Source organism: Tribolium madens, unplaced genomic scaffold (genome assembly GCF_015345945.1).
Source record: "Tribolium madens isolate multiple individuals breed KSU strain unplaced genomic scaffold, Tmad_KSU_1.1 Scaffold_96;HRSCAF=242;Tcas5.2_LG5, whole genome shotgun sequence".
Lineage (NCBI taxonomy): Eukaryota > Metazoa > Arthropoda > Insecta > Coleoptera > Tenebrionidae > Tribolium > Tribolium madens.
In genome coordinates, this window is record NW_025401068.1 from 3,024,713 (window position 1) to 3,038,436 (window position 13,724).

At 33.4% G+C, this 13,724-nt stretch overlaps 2 protein-coding genes across 4 annotated transcripts; one reads left to right on the top strand and one right to left on the bottom strand.

Moving 5' to 3' along the window:
* The first annotated feature begins 73 nt into the window (after positions 1 to 73).
* On the top strand, positions 74 to 10,041 carry LOC123012821 (cytoplasmic aconitate hydratase-like). Of its 2 annotated transcripts, none has more exons than XM_044410979.1 (13): positions 74 to 185; positions 238 to 313; positions 459 to 548; positions 600 to 766; positions 814 to 959; positions 1,008 to 1,077; positions 1,124 to 1,258; positions 1,383 to 1,577; positions 1,627 to 1,798; positions 1,850 to 2,067; positions 6,804 to 7,862; positions 7,908 to 8,030; positions 9,498 to 10,041. In XM_044410979.1, the coding sequence occupies exons 2-13, from the start codon at positions 307 to 309 to the stop codon at positions 9,795 to 9,797; spliced, it is 2,682 nt and encodes an 893-aa protein (XP_044266914.1). In that variant the 5' UTR covers positions 74 to 185; positions 238 to 306; the 3' UTR covers positions 9,798 to 10,041. The 2 variants fall into 2 exon arrangements, with proteins under 2 accessions (XP_044266914.1, XP_044266915.1); XM_044410980.1 differs by having other exon boundaries at positions 124 to 174.
* Positions 10,027 to 13,699, bottom strand: LOC123012822 (6-phosphogluconate dehydrogenase, decarboxylating). 2 transcript variants are annotated; one of them, XM_044410981.1, is made up of 5 exons: positions 13,505 to 13,699; positions 12,448 to 13,175; positions 10,687 to 10,919; positions 10,369 to 10,642; positions 10,027 to 10,320 (listed from the first exon to the last, which is right to left on the bottom strand). In XM_044410981.1, exons 1-5 carry the CDS (start codon positions 13,513 to 13,515, stop codon positions 10,118 to 10,120), a joined length of 1,449 nt encoding a protein of 482 aa, XP_044266916.1. In that variant the 5' UTR covers positions 13,516 to 13,699; the 3' UTR covers positions 10,027 to 10,117. The 2 variants fall into 2 exon arrangements, with proteins under 2 accessions (XP_044266916.1, XP_044266917.1); XM_044410982.1 differs by lacking the exon at positions 13,505 to 13,699 and adding an exon at positions 13,232 to 13,363.
* Between the last annotated feature and the right edge of the window lie 25 nt (positions 13,700 to 13,724).

Here is a 13,724-nt window from a genome sequence, read left to right on the forward strand (position 1 = left end):
TAATTGAACTGTGCCCCTCCTTGAGTTGTTTTACACTTTTCTAACATCGCAAAAATTAAAAATCATTGTTGCAAAAAAATGTAGAGCGCTGGAACTGCGCAAAAGTCTCTAAAACATAACCTGTACACTTCTAAAGCAATTTTAGTCTGTTGAGTTTTGAATTGACCTCTGAAAGTACTGATAAAGTATATCAGATATTTATTTGTTAAAAAAATAAGTGTATTTTTGTGGTTTTAGTACTGGTTTTCGATTGACAAACATTTTTGTTATTCTGGCAACTGCTACGTGACGAGCAAGTTGTAAGTCATGGCTGGTAAGTAATTATTAAAATAATTGTTGTAAATTACTGTAATTATCCACCTGGGCTTAAAGAAATCATAATTATCCGAAATTAAGCGCGAATTTGGATATTTATACTTGTAAAAAGTCAGTACTCTCCTAACCTATAACTGTTTCAGCCAACCCCTTTGACAAATATTTGAAAATTTTAACAGTAGGGTCAAAGGAGTACAAGTATTACGATTTATCGGCATTGGGGGCTCAATATGGTAAGCTTTCATGATTTTACAATGAAAATATTTACAGTGAAAATATTTTAGACCGGTTGCCATATTCTATTAGAGTTCTATTGGAGTCTGCAGTCCGAAACTGTGACAATTTCCAAGTTAAAGAAAAAGATGTTCAAAGTATCTTAAATTGGAAACAAAACCAGTCAGTGGAGGGCGGAATTGAAATACCATTCAAACCTGCAAGGGTCATTTTGCAGGTACAATTTCTCACAATTAATTAATTTGTTAATCAATTTTACGGTAGGATTTTACGGGGGTTCCTGCAGTTGTCGACTTTGCCGCAATGAGGGATGCAGTGAAAGATTTAGGCGGAAATCCGGAAAAAATTAATCCAAGTTGTCCCGCAGACCTTGTCATTGATCACTCTGTCCAGGTTGATTTTGCTAGATCGTGAGTTTATCATATTTTATCACAAATTTATAAAAATTTGGCTTACAGACCAAACGCGTTAAAGAAGAATGAAGATTTGGAATTTGAGAGAAACCAGGAAAGATTCACATTTTTGAAAGTATGTTTTTTTTAAATGTGAGGCGTAATTTTAAAACTGATTTCAGTGGGGGACTAAAGCGTTCAATAACATGTTGATTGTACCTCCAGGGAGCGGAATTGTGCATCAAGTGAACTTGGAGTATTTGGCACGGGTTGTTTTTACCGGCAAAGACAGGCCTATTTTGTACCCAGACACAGTGGTATGCATTTTCTTGTCCAATTAAAGTTATTGCTTTTGCTTTTACTACATTAACAGCAGTTCCTACTTAGTTTTATTTGTGTTTATAAATAAAAATGTTATTTCAAGTAAATAAATTATTTTAGGTGGGAACTGACTCACACACAACTATGATTAACGGATTGGGTGTCCTTGGATGGGGCGTTGGTGGTATTGAAGCAGAAGCTGTTATGTTAGGTCAATCCATCAGCATGTTACTACCACAAGTCGTCGGTTACAGATTACACGGTACTTTAGGACAATATGTGACCTCAACTGATTTAGTTCTTACGATAACGAAAGTAAAGATTGCCAATGTTTGTTTATATTTTGGCCAATGAACATTTTTAGAATTTGAGACAATTGGGAGTTGTTGGAAAGTTCGTCGAGTTTTACGGGCCTGGTGTGGCAGCATTGTCGATCGCAGATCGTGCCACAATCGCAAATATGTGTCCTGAATATGGGGCAACTGTTGGATTTTTCCCTGTTGATGAGCATTCTCTGGCGTACTTGAGACAAACTAGTAATGATTCTAATTAAAGTAGTAATAAATTTTGATTTTATTGATATTTAGGTCGTCCCGATGAACAAATTAAATTGATTGAAGCGTATTTGAAAGCTACTAAACAATTAAGAAATTATGCGAATGAAATGGAAGAGCCGATTTTCACCCAGAGTGTCAGTCTGGATTTGTCCACTGTTGTCTCATCTGTTAGTGGACCGAAACGACCCAATGACAGAGTTTCTGTTTCGGATATGAAAAATGATTTCAGATTGTGTTTAAGCAATAAGGTATAGTATTATATTTTATTTTGGTAGATTGGAAACCGCTACGCATGCGTCGTTGAGTTTTGAAATGAGTAATAAATGATGCTGTTTTTTGTCTGTTAAATGTTGGTAAACATGAGATGATTTCTACCCGGTGATTGTAAAAAATCGCAACCACCGTAATAAAATCACCGAATGTTCAACTTTTTTGATCTTTTGATGATGGGGCACAAAACATCGAGACAAACTCAACCCAGTGATATCTAATTAATATTAACTGGATCGAGTTGGTCGAGATGTGATGTGGAAAATTGTTCCTGGTGTGGCGAAATTGTGATTGGTGATAAAACTATTGGACAAACTCTACCCAGTGATATTTTTATAATACATCAACTGAGTATGGTTTATCCGAAAGTAATACCGGACTTTTTTTGAAGTTTTTTAGTGATATTTGTCCACGTTACTGACAGCTTTATGATTCAATTATCACGTAAAGCCGTCGTAACATTGGAAAAATAAAACTACAATTGCGAAAATAAATTTAAATTGATCCTACCTTTAAGCACTGAGTTCACTTTACTTTTTCAAATCATGGATGATACTGAAGAAAAATTACGGGTTGAAGTAATTTTTATATGAGAGGAAGGGTAGATCCCCACCCTCCATTTCTATGGGGTGAGTGGGGAAGTGCCTTTTGGAACGTCACTTTCTCTTTGTGGTTAGAATATTTTTTGATATATTAAACGGAAATAATTTTGATATATTTTAATAGCAAATTTAATGTTTTTTTCGGTCAAGTACCACGGTAATTATTAAAACAAAAAAACTTTTTACACCTTTATGGGGAAAATTTTTGGATAACTGTTAATAAAAGTGTTTCTGTTTCTTAGAAGTAAAATTTATTGACTTCTAATTCTTTTTTAGAAAGTTTTCCTAGCCTTTGATTTTGTTTAATTGTAGTGGATAATTGAATATACTTGGAAAAATACGTAGTATAATTCTAAATTAGATTTAAAAAAATATTTTGTTGTTATCTATCATCAAATTCGTATGAAACAGAAGAGTTTAACTGATTTTTTTCAATTAGACTTTAAAGAAAAATGTTAAAAATTTTCGTTTCTCAACATTGAACCTTGTTAACAAATGGCAATTTCTTTTCGTCTATACACCTTTTAATCTTGTTTTGTTCTTAAAAGCAATAACGATTGATATTGATTTAATTTTAATAGTTTAATAACATTAAATTAAAAACTTGTTATTTTTTCAAATGGTGTTCTCTGTACTGGCTTCAAAAACATTGTGTCATTGCACAATCGTATTAATTGTTTGAAATTGCAAGGTAGATTTTATAAATTATCTTTCTACGTTTTTGTACTTTTTTAAATAATTATAAGTATAGTTAATAAAAATATGAAATAGAAACCAATTGTTGACATTAAATAACGGGATTCTATTTTTTATTTTATTTTGTTGATTTGTAGTTGATTTGATAGTTTTTTTTACTGTTAAACTTCTTTTATTATTAATTTTACATTGAATTAAATCGCGATAATAAATTAATGTACTGATTGTGATTACACAGGTCTGGAATTTTAAATTTCGTAATGTCTTATTATTTACGAATTTTTGGGTACTAATCAAAAAACGACGATTTTTCTTTGTTACGTAACAATTTTTCGCTAAGAAAAATTAAAGTAAATAATGGAAAATATGGTAAATCTATGTAATTAAATCATAGTCAGTATTCGTGTTTTTTTTTCAAAATCTGTTTTTATTTTTGGTATAAGCTGAAAAAATACTTGGAGGTGCTTCTGTTTTCTGACTTTACATTGGATATAGTTAATAAAAATATGAAATAGAAGCCAATTTTTGACATTGAATAACGGGATTATAGGGTTTTTCTCTTGTATTTGGTTTGAGTGCTCGAGGTTGGCAAATTTTGTGTATTATTGGATTTTTGTTTTCTGTGAAATAAAGCAAAAAGAAAAAAAGGGCAACATTATTAAAAATGTAGCGTATTATAAAGTCCTAATTATGAGCACGATTTTCTGTTTGTGGCTACAGCATGAAATTATTTTTATTAATCTTATCAACTTTTTCCTGTAATTAATCGAAATTCTCTGAATAGTAACAGTTTGAATTATCAATTTATTAATATGTAGTTATTTATTTATGTTGGGAGAGACTGAGAGAGAATAATTGTTACAAGATATTTAAAAAAAGTGTTTATTATAAACCTTTATATCTACATAATTTATAACTAATTATAACGTAATTTATTCACTCAACATTGTTGTTGCACTTTTTCAGCGCCGACTTTTAGCTAAAACCATTGGACAAACTAAACCCAGTGATGTTTTTTGAATCATCAGCCGAGTCGAGTTCATCTAACAGAGTAGCCAAAAATTGTTTCTTCTTCGAAGTTAAATTTTGGTGGAGTTTCACAAATACAGTAAGGCAACTACGGCTGTGATACGTTTAATTAAATCACACATCACACCTGTAGTTCCTTAAATGCATTATATGAAATGAAGTCTTCAGAATGTTGCGTTGCCAACCACATATTTCTTTGGTGAATCTAGCTTTATGACTTATAAAGTTAATCATAAGTTAGATCACCAAAGAAATATAAAGTAGACGTATTTGTACGGGTGCACTAACCACTTTCTTGTGTTAATTTACTTTCGTATGTTTATATAGTTTCAAGGGCCATTCCTCCCACTACTGCTGTTATCGTGGTCATTATCAAAATTTTAATGTTTGGTCAAAGCAACCAAAGGTTTTTCTCGTACGTATTTTGCACAAAATTAAAAGTGTAAAGGTGTTTTATGCACCACGACTTTTTAGTAATGTATTTCGTGGTACTTTTGTCTTACTGAATCATTTGATATTTTTAATGGGACCGTTGAAGATTGTTGGTACTTGTTGATAATGTCGATATTTGGAATTACTATTTCTACCGAAATAAATATTTACTATTTAACTGATAAAGCCAGATATCTTCAAAGTACAATCAAAATCTGACTTATTAATACAAAATTGTAATTATTTATCAGTCGTCTTCTTGTTGAGTTAAACACAATTTTTAAACGATAACAAGACTTTCAAAATAAATAAATTAATTTTTTTTTGTATGTTTCTGAGAGACAACCGGAGCCATAAATATAATTAATTTCTCTTTCTGGGAAAATAATAACTAAATGACTGTTTTGAATAATCTCTAATCCTGAAGAGGCGTCTCACTGTGTTGCTAATTTTGAGATTTCTCTATAGAACCAAAACAGGATAAAACTTGTATTGACCTTACCAGAATGGCATTAGAAATTATTTTAAATCCTGATAAAACCGTTTTATTATCAAAATGCTGCAAAATTAATAGTCTACTTTATTGTACAAGCGGTAAATAACTAAATACGAGTATTAAAGAAAAATAGTTGTGATTTAGTTTTGAACTGGCTTTCAAAAACTCGGTTATTAACAACATCTTTAAAAATCAGAAATGCTAATAAGAATTATAAATGAATTTTTGTGGTTTGAGAAATAATTTTAGTTTCTTTAGTTTTTATAATATGTTGAATGAAATGTAAAAAAAATGTTCTTTAGGTTACAAAAAGGAAAAAATTAATAAATAATTCTGACAAAGCAAAATACAAGATATTTTCAGTATACAAATATTGAGTTATTTGAAATGTTTTATAATTACGGAAATATATTTGTCTTGTTATTAGAATAAAAGTATAGTTTTTCTTAACAAGCATTGAAAGATTTTTCGTAATTTCATTTTCAAACTTTCTATTAAAGTTTTCATAATCATTAGTTAAAATATCCTTTTTTTATCAAATTTTATAAATATTTTTAAAGCATATTTGGTTGAAAATTAGGGTTGGATTTTTCATTATTGTTGAGGTAGAATAGGTTTTCATTTACTTATTTAATTCTTTTACTTTCAATAAAACGTAAATACAAAATTCAGTTATAAACAATCTTGTTTTATCCTTAATCAAACTGCAAATTTAGTTTTACCATTCAAATGAATTGGCAATAAATTTGTAGTTGATTTGATACTTTTTTACTATTAAACTTTTTTATTAATAATACTGATTGTGATTACACAGGCCTGGAATTTTAAATTTCAGAATGTTTTTTTAAGGTTTCTCACTGACTCCTATGTATTTTTGGGCACTGATTTCAAAAAACAAAATTTTTCGCCAAGTAAATAATGGAAAATATGTAATTAAATTATAATCACTCATTGTTTGTGCTTTTTTTTCGAAAATCTGTTTTTATTTTTGTTATAAGCTAAAAGAATGCTTGGGGGTGCTTATTTTTTTCTGACTTTTCAAACTTATTCTTTTGTGCTTGGTTTTCTTCTTATTTATCTCAACTCGAAAAACTAGTTAGTACGTGATGGGATTTTTTTTATCTATTTTTCCGTTTTGAACGCCTAAAAAATGTATAGAAATTTTATTAGAATCAACCACAAGAAAAGTTTCTTTTTTACTTTTTAATTGCATAATATGAATTTTTCTAAAACATGTTCTGTTCCAAATTGAGTTTTTTGAATGTTATGAAAAACAGACACCATAAAATTATCAGATATTTAGCATAATCGTCTTGGACTTGAAAATATGGAACCAATAAACTTTCACATTTTCAAAATTGACAGAGATAATTAAAACCTCGTCAAGTCCCAACGTCAGAGATAATGACTTTCTAATGTAACTAAATATTTTGATGAAAATATTTTAATTTTTTTTCAGATCGGTTTCAAAGGCTTTGGCATCCCGGAAACCAAACTCAACACCGAAACCAAATTCATGTTCAATGGATCGCAATACACGCTTCGCCACGGCAGTGTGATAATCGCAGCAATAACCTCGTGCACAAACACAAGCAATCCCAGTGTGATGCTGGGGGCTGGTCTTTTGGCCAAAAACGCGGTGGCGGCAGGCCTCACCGTCGCTCCTTACATCAAAACGAGTCTTTCTCCCGGCTCCGGCGTCGTCACTTACTACCTTCAAGAATCCAAAGTCATCGATGCTTTAACCCAACTCGGGTTCGACATCGTGGGCTATGGATGTATGACATGTATTGGCAACAGTGGCGGTATCGACGAAAACATTGTCAATGCAATCGAGCAAAACGACTTGGTTTGTTGTGGCGTTCTTTCCGGGAATAGAAACTTCGAAGGTCGGATTCACCCAAACACGCGAGCGAATTATTTAGCGAGTCCTTTACTAGTCATAGCCTATGCGATTGCCGGCACTGTTGATATAGATTTTGAAAAAGAACCCTTGGGGAAACGTGCGGACGGTTCACCGGTATTTTTGCGTGAAATTTGGCCGACAAGGAAGGAAATTCATGCAGTGGAACAGCAATATGTCATCCCTGCGATGTTCCAACAAGTCTATTCGCGTATTCAGTTGGGCTCGTCAAGTTGGCAATCATTAAATGCCCCTTCTGGGATTTTATACCCCTGGTCCGACAGCTCCACTTACATTAAAAAACCGCCGTTTTTCGACGGAATGTCCAAGCAATTGCCCCCAATGCAACCCATTTCGGGGGCCCGAGTCTTGCTCTATTTGGGCGATTCGGTCACCACCGACCACATAAGTCCCGCCGGTTCCATTGGACGAAACAGTCCAGCTGCACGATATTTGGCCCAAAATGGCTTAACACCGCGCGAATTTAATTCCTATGGGTCACGAAGAGGCAATGATGCCATCATGGCAAGAGGCACTTTCGCCAATATCCGACTCGTTAACAAGTTTATGAGTAATGCAGGACCGAAAACCGTGTATTTGCCCACAAATGAAGAGGTAAATTTGTAGTTTGAGGTGATGAGATTTTAAGTTGTTTTGCAGATGGATGTTTTTGATTGTGCCGAGAGGTACAAGGCGGCCAAGACACCCCTGATTATATTAGCTGGAAAGGATTATGGGTCGGGGTCCAGCAGGGATTGGGCCGCCAAGGGGCCCTACTTATTGGTATGTTGGTGAAAACAAGCAATTTTACCTAAAAGGTCACAAATAACTTGTGGCTTAATGTGGGTTTTATGATTTTCGGAGAAATGATTTTCTTGAAATCTTCAGGTGTCGTTATTTTAATGATGTTTGGCTAGTTGTAAAATAATAATTTGTCTGGTAATTGTGGACAATATAAGCTTTTCAGGCGTCAATTTTAATTGAACTAATTTTTTTTTTAAGAAATTGATTGGTGATGAGTCCAGTGTTAGCCGTTTATTGAAAGCAAAAAAATGTAATTATCGAAACAGTACAAAAAAAATGTAAATAAGAATTACTTTTATTTATTTTCTCAAATAAAAAGTTAAGTTAGTTTGCAGAAATATTAATATTTACAATTTTCTTTTATCAAATATCAAACGAATGATTTTCAGATTTTCTAAAATAATAATCGGTGTAATTTCCACTAAAAAAATATTTAATCTTTATTGTTTTTATCTACAAAGTGAATATTTTTTAATGCCGTTGCGCCAATAATTTATGTTTAATTTTATTGTAACATTTAAAAACAATGTTCGGAGAAAAAAATATTTATAAATGATAGTTGATAACTTGTGCCACACGGTACATATTAATCCAACTTTTTCTGTAACAAAGTTTTAGAAATTATCGTGTAAATAACCGTGATTTTGTAAAATAAACTTTCATGATTTTCTTTCCAACAGGGAAAGAATAAAATATATCAAGTTGGGAGAAAAGTTTTCTGTGACCTCGGCTGCATTTGGTCACCTTGGACAGTAGAATACCTCCATTCTCGAGATTTAAATAATATGTTTATTCCCTTGATACATAAATAACTATAAATTATATCAATATAAATATAAAACAAAAGCCAAAATCTGATATGCTAGGATTATAGCATTTTTTTCTCACTGAAAGATTCTTGAATTTGTTTGTTTGTATTGTTTTGAGTGACATGTTTAAATTTAAACAAAATGCAAAACTAAAATTGTACCGAATCGTTTTCGATGTTTATAATTTTATTTATTATTATTTGAAGCAAAATATTTTGTACTAAATGTAACAAAATTTTATGAAGGTTTTTTGCAATTTTGATTCATGCTGACGTTATTTTTATTTTGAAGTCTAGATGGTAAAATCATAATTTACCTCAAAATTGTGAATAGTGAAAATTTTACAGACATCAGTTTTACTTGAATTCAGATTTGTAAAGTTTCCAATGTCATTTATGAAAAAGCAACTAAATTAAATTATCGAAGCAGTACATAAAATAAAAAGTTAATATAGGTTTCTTCGCAAAGATATTACTTCTAATACAGAATTTTTATTTTGAATATATCAAACAGAATGACGTTGCAACTTGTTTAAAATAATTGGCGTAATTTCCATTCGAAAAAAAAAATTGTTACGTGATTGTTTGCAATTTTTAAGTCCTCAAAGAAAATTCTAGGTTTTTTTTTTGTTTTCCAGGGAGTTCGTGCTGTAATTGCTGAATCATTCGAACGTATTCATCGCTCAAATTTGGTAGGCATGGGAATTATTCCTTTCCAATTCTTGCCCAACGAGACGGCTGAAACTCTCGGCTTGACAGGAAAAGAAGTTTACAATATTGAACTTCCAGCCGATTTAAAACCGGGGCAAAACATCAAAATTTCAACAGATACGGGCAAAACATTCAATGTTGTTTTGCGATTCGACACTGAAGTTGATTTATTGTTCTATAGACACGGAGGTATCTTGAATTACATGATCAGAAAAATCGTAGCGTAATAATGTGGTAATTGAGCATCAACTAGGGTTATGGTAAATAATGTTTTTCAATAAATTGGAACTATTTTATTTTATTACTTATTAATCTAGTACAAAAATATTGTTGAAACGGTAAACTCAGTTTTATTGTTGAGGGTTTATTTTTTGTGTGGGCTTCTTTACTTAGTTGTTATATATTTTTAACAATGTTATACTTTTATATAAATGGATAATAATTAATAATAAACCATCACTTTTACAACAATACTGTATTAAAATAGCTCATTTACAAACAACCTTAAAAACACTGGGACAATAGTGGTAAATAATTTACAAAAAATTTAAGCATTGTAAGATGATGATGAGACATTCCCACCATGACCTGTCCAGTTGGTGTGCACAAATTTACCCTCTTGACCTAATAATTCATAAGTGTGAGCCCCGAAATAATCCCGTTGGGCTTGTAACAAATTTGCAGGCAGACGTTCAGAACGATAACCATCATAGAACGCCAAGGCCGTACTAAGTGCCGGGGTTGGCACTCCTGAAACCGTTTTTGTAAAATTTTACCCCAAAACAGCACAAAATGTACCTAATTTAATTGCCGTTGAGACAACATTCCTCCAAGCATTTTGCGACCTTGTAATCGCATTTAGGAAGAAAGGAGCTAAAAGCAACGACCGCAAACTCGGATCTTTATCAAATGCGAGTTTGATCTGTCCCAAGAACACCGATCTGATGATGCAGCCCCCTCGCCACATGAGGGCAATCGAACCGTAGTCGAGATCCCAATTGTGGACTCCTGCAGCTTCACGCAATAACATGAAACCTTGGGCGTAGGACACAATTTTGCTCGCGTACAACGCCTGAAAAAGGAAATTAAATTCAGCTAATTAGATTTGATAGGCACCTGGCGCAGTTCCTCCAGGAATTGGTCGACGTTTCCGGTGAATTTGGCGGTAGGGCCTGGGAGGACTTTGCTGGCTGTGATTCTCTCGTTTTTCAGGGCTGATAAGCACCGGCTGAAAACTGCTTCGCCGATTAGGGTCACAGGCATGCCGTAGTTTAGCGCCGCGATGGCCGTCCATTTGCCGGTGCCTTTTTGGCCGGCCGTGTCCCGGATTTTTGGGAGCAGATATTTGCCTGAAAATGAGGAATTTTAAATAATTAACGTAATTCAATGATCTTTTACTGAGATTTTTTTTTTAATTGTTAATAATAAGATTTTGATTCTATGGTTTCAATTCGGGTGTCCCAAGCAAAAACGCAATAGGTAACCAACATTTTTCATCCTTACATTAATTAGTAATTATTTGTTTAAAATTAATAAACAAAATTGTTTTATCAAAAATAGTAACTACAGCGCAAAAGTCCTTTTGCCAATGTAAACCACAGAAAGTATCTACAAATACCTCAGAAACGGTCGATTGTACTCCATTTTTTAAGTAAAAATTATTCAAATAATTTTGAAAAACTATACAGGGTGAATATAAAATATGGAACCAAGCGTTTTTTGAAAATCATTTGTCTCCAGAAAATAGTGATTAATATAAATTAAAGTAATATAAAAAAATGTGATCGTATTTTGAGAACGAAATTTTGTTTTGTTTTTGAGTTATGCGGTTTTTTTTTTTAAATGCAATTTATTCTTTAAAATAACTAAGCAGGGCTGAACTCCAAAAAATTTAAAATTAAAACGAGAATTTTTTATGTTTTACATAACAATTAAACAAGAACTCTTAATCGAACATTTAGTTAGTTTATATCTGCCACATCTCTGTTCAGAATGGTCGTTTTCTTTTAGATTTGAAAGAGTTGAAGGTAAGAAACTTGCTTTCCAAATTGTAAAAAAAATATAATTTACCATCGTAGGAACATGTTTCGGCAGTTAACTGCCACCATCAGTATAAATCACATTAAAAAATTATCACAAAATTATTTGAAACAAGGAATAGATTTAACTCGTAATTCCTAATTAATTGCTAAAGTAAAACGGGAAGGGCGGTGAAGCCGACATCTTCCCAAAATGATTTTTGTTCTTTATGTGAAAATGTCCAAAATTTCTGTTAAAGAATGCTTTCCTGTTAAAGAAACAGAGGCGAATATTTGACAGATATTGAATTCCATGTTCGTACTTTATTTTGAAATAAAAATATAATCTTTAATAAAAAAACGAGTTTTTTTTTTAATTAAAATTACACCTCCCCTTAGGACACCCTTTATCTACTATTATTATTTAATTGCTTTTGTACTCAAAACTGCTTGAAATTGTATTTACTTTATTTTAATTTTAGAGTAATATTTGTAAAAAATTAAACTAATGAAAAATACAGTGTCTGAGACTATAAATTTTTCATTATGTTTTAAAGACTTTTACACCCACGTCTTAAATTGCCTTTAAAAAACAATATTAAATGATGTTTAAATAAGTCATTTTTGGGTCCAGTAACATTAATTAAAAAGCAGAACTGTGTTTTATCTTGGGACAGCCGAACTGCGATATTGTTGGTTGCATACGCAAGCGAATCTACTTCACTTTTAAAAGAATTTTTTAATCATAATTTTTATAATGAGACTTGGAAAATGGTTGCCAAACATTCGCAACGCCCACAAAACCAATAAATTATCATTTCGATCAAAACCGTTGCAAAAAGTTTCGCCCATGACTAACCATCCTTATCCTTAAAACCCATGATATCCTTGGTGATATCGATCAGAAAACTGTCCAATTCGCCCTTGTTCCACTCGGCAAACGTCTTCGCCATCTTCCCCTGGTCAATCCCAATGGCTTGCATCATGTGGTACACCTCCCCGATCAGCTGCATGTCCCCATACTCGATCCCATTGTGCACCATCTTAACGAAATGCCCAGCCCCATCATTCCCAACCCAATCGCAACACGGCTGCCCGTCGGTCTTCGCCGCGACACCCTGGAAAATATCCTTGATGTACGGCCAGGCCTCCTTGTTGCCCCCCGGCATGAGACTCGGTCCGTAGCGGGCGCCGTCCTCGCCCCCCGAGACGCCGGCCCCCACGAATCTGATCCCCTTGGCGCGCAAATCCTTGCAGCGGCGCTCAGAGTCCTGGTATTCGGAGTTGCCGCCGTCGATGATGATGTCACCCTTTTGGAGGTGGGGCACCAGCTGGTCGATGAAGCTGTCGACGGCGTCGCCGGCTTTAACAAGCATCATGACTCGTCGTGGGGTTTTTAGTTTGGAGACCAAGTCAGGGATGGACTCAGCACCGATGATGCTTTTGCCCTTGGCTTCGTTGGCCAGGAAAGCGTGGACTTTTTCCACCGAACGGTTGAAGGCGACGACAGTGAAGCCGTGATCAGCCATGTTGAGGATGAGGTTTTGCCCCATGACGGCCAAGCCGATCAAACCGATGTCCCCTTTGCTGAAATTGGGAGTTTTTCATTGTCAGTGAAGTGATTGAGAAAAGGTGAACCTGACCTTCGGGGCAAGTGCCCCACTTTTACTTCACCTCATAAATTTTTTATAATAAAAGACAAAATTGTAGGTTATATTTGATTTACAGTAATTTTAATTGTCTTTTTTTGAAATTCATGGTGAGATCACACCATAATCAAAGCTCCCCTTTCCCTCCACCAATCATGATGCAGCAAAAAAAGTTGGACCAATGAGAGTGTCGTACCGCAAATTATCCAAAAATCGTTTAAAAAAATTTTGATTTTTCAAAAAATTACTAATTACTAAAAACCATACCCTTGTGCCATCGCAAGTTTTTTACGCTGCTCCTCAGTAGAAAAACACTAACTGACTGCGTGAAGTGCACTTACGAATGTGTGCACGTAAACTGATAGAAACTGCGGTTATAAGCTAAAAACCGCTTTAACTTTGGTTAATTATTGAATCTAGTCGAATCATAATAATCATACTGGTGCCCCTCTATCGTGGAAAGTCACATTGAAATGTATACATTGAA

Coding starts and splice junctions, on each gene's coding strand:
- LOC123012821 (XM_044410979.1), top strand. Junction 960..1,007: donor CAGGTTGATTTTGCTAGATC/GTGAGTTTATCA, acceptor TTTGGCTTACAG/ACCAAACGCGTTAAAGAAGA. Junction 1,578..1,626: donor TAGTTCTTACGATAACGAAA/GTAAAGATTGCC, acceptor GAACATTTTTAG/AATTTGAGACAATTGGGAGT.
- LOC123012822 (XM_044410981.1), bottom strand. Junction 10,920..12,447: donor GGGTTTTAAGGATAAGGATG/GTTAGTCATGGG, acceptor CCTCATTTTCAG/GCAAATATCTGCTCCCAAAA. Junction 10,643..10,686: donor TCCTGGAGGAACTGCGCCAG/GTGCCTATCAAA, acceptor TTCCTTTTTCAG/GCGTTGTACGCGAGCAAAAT.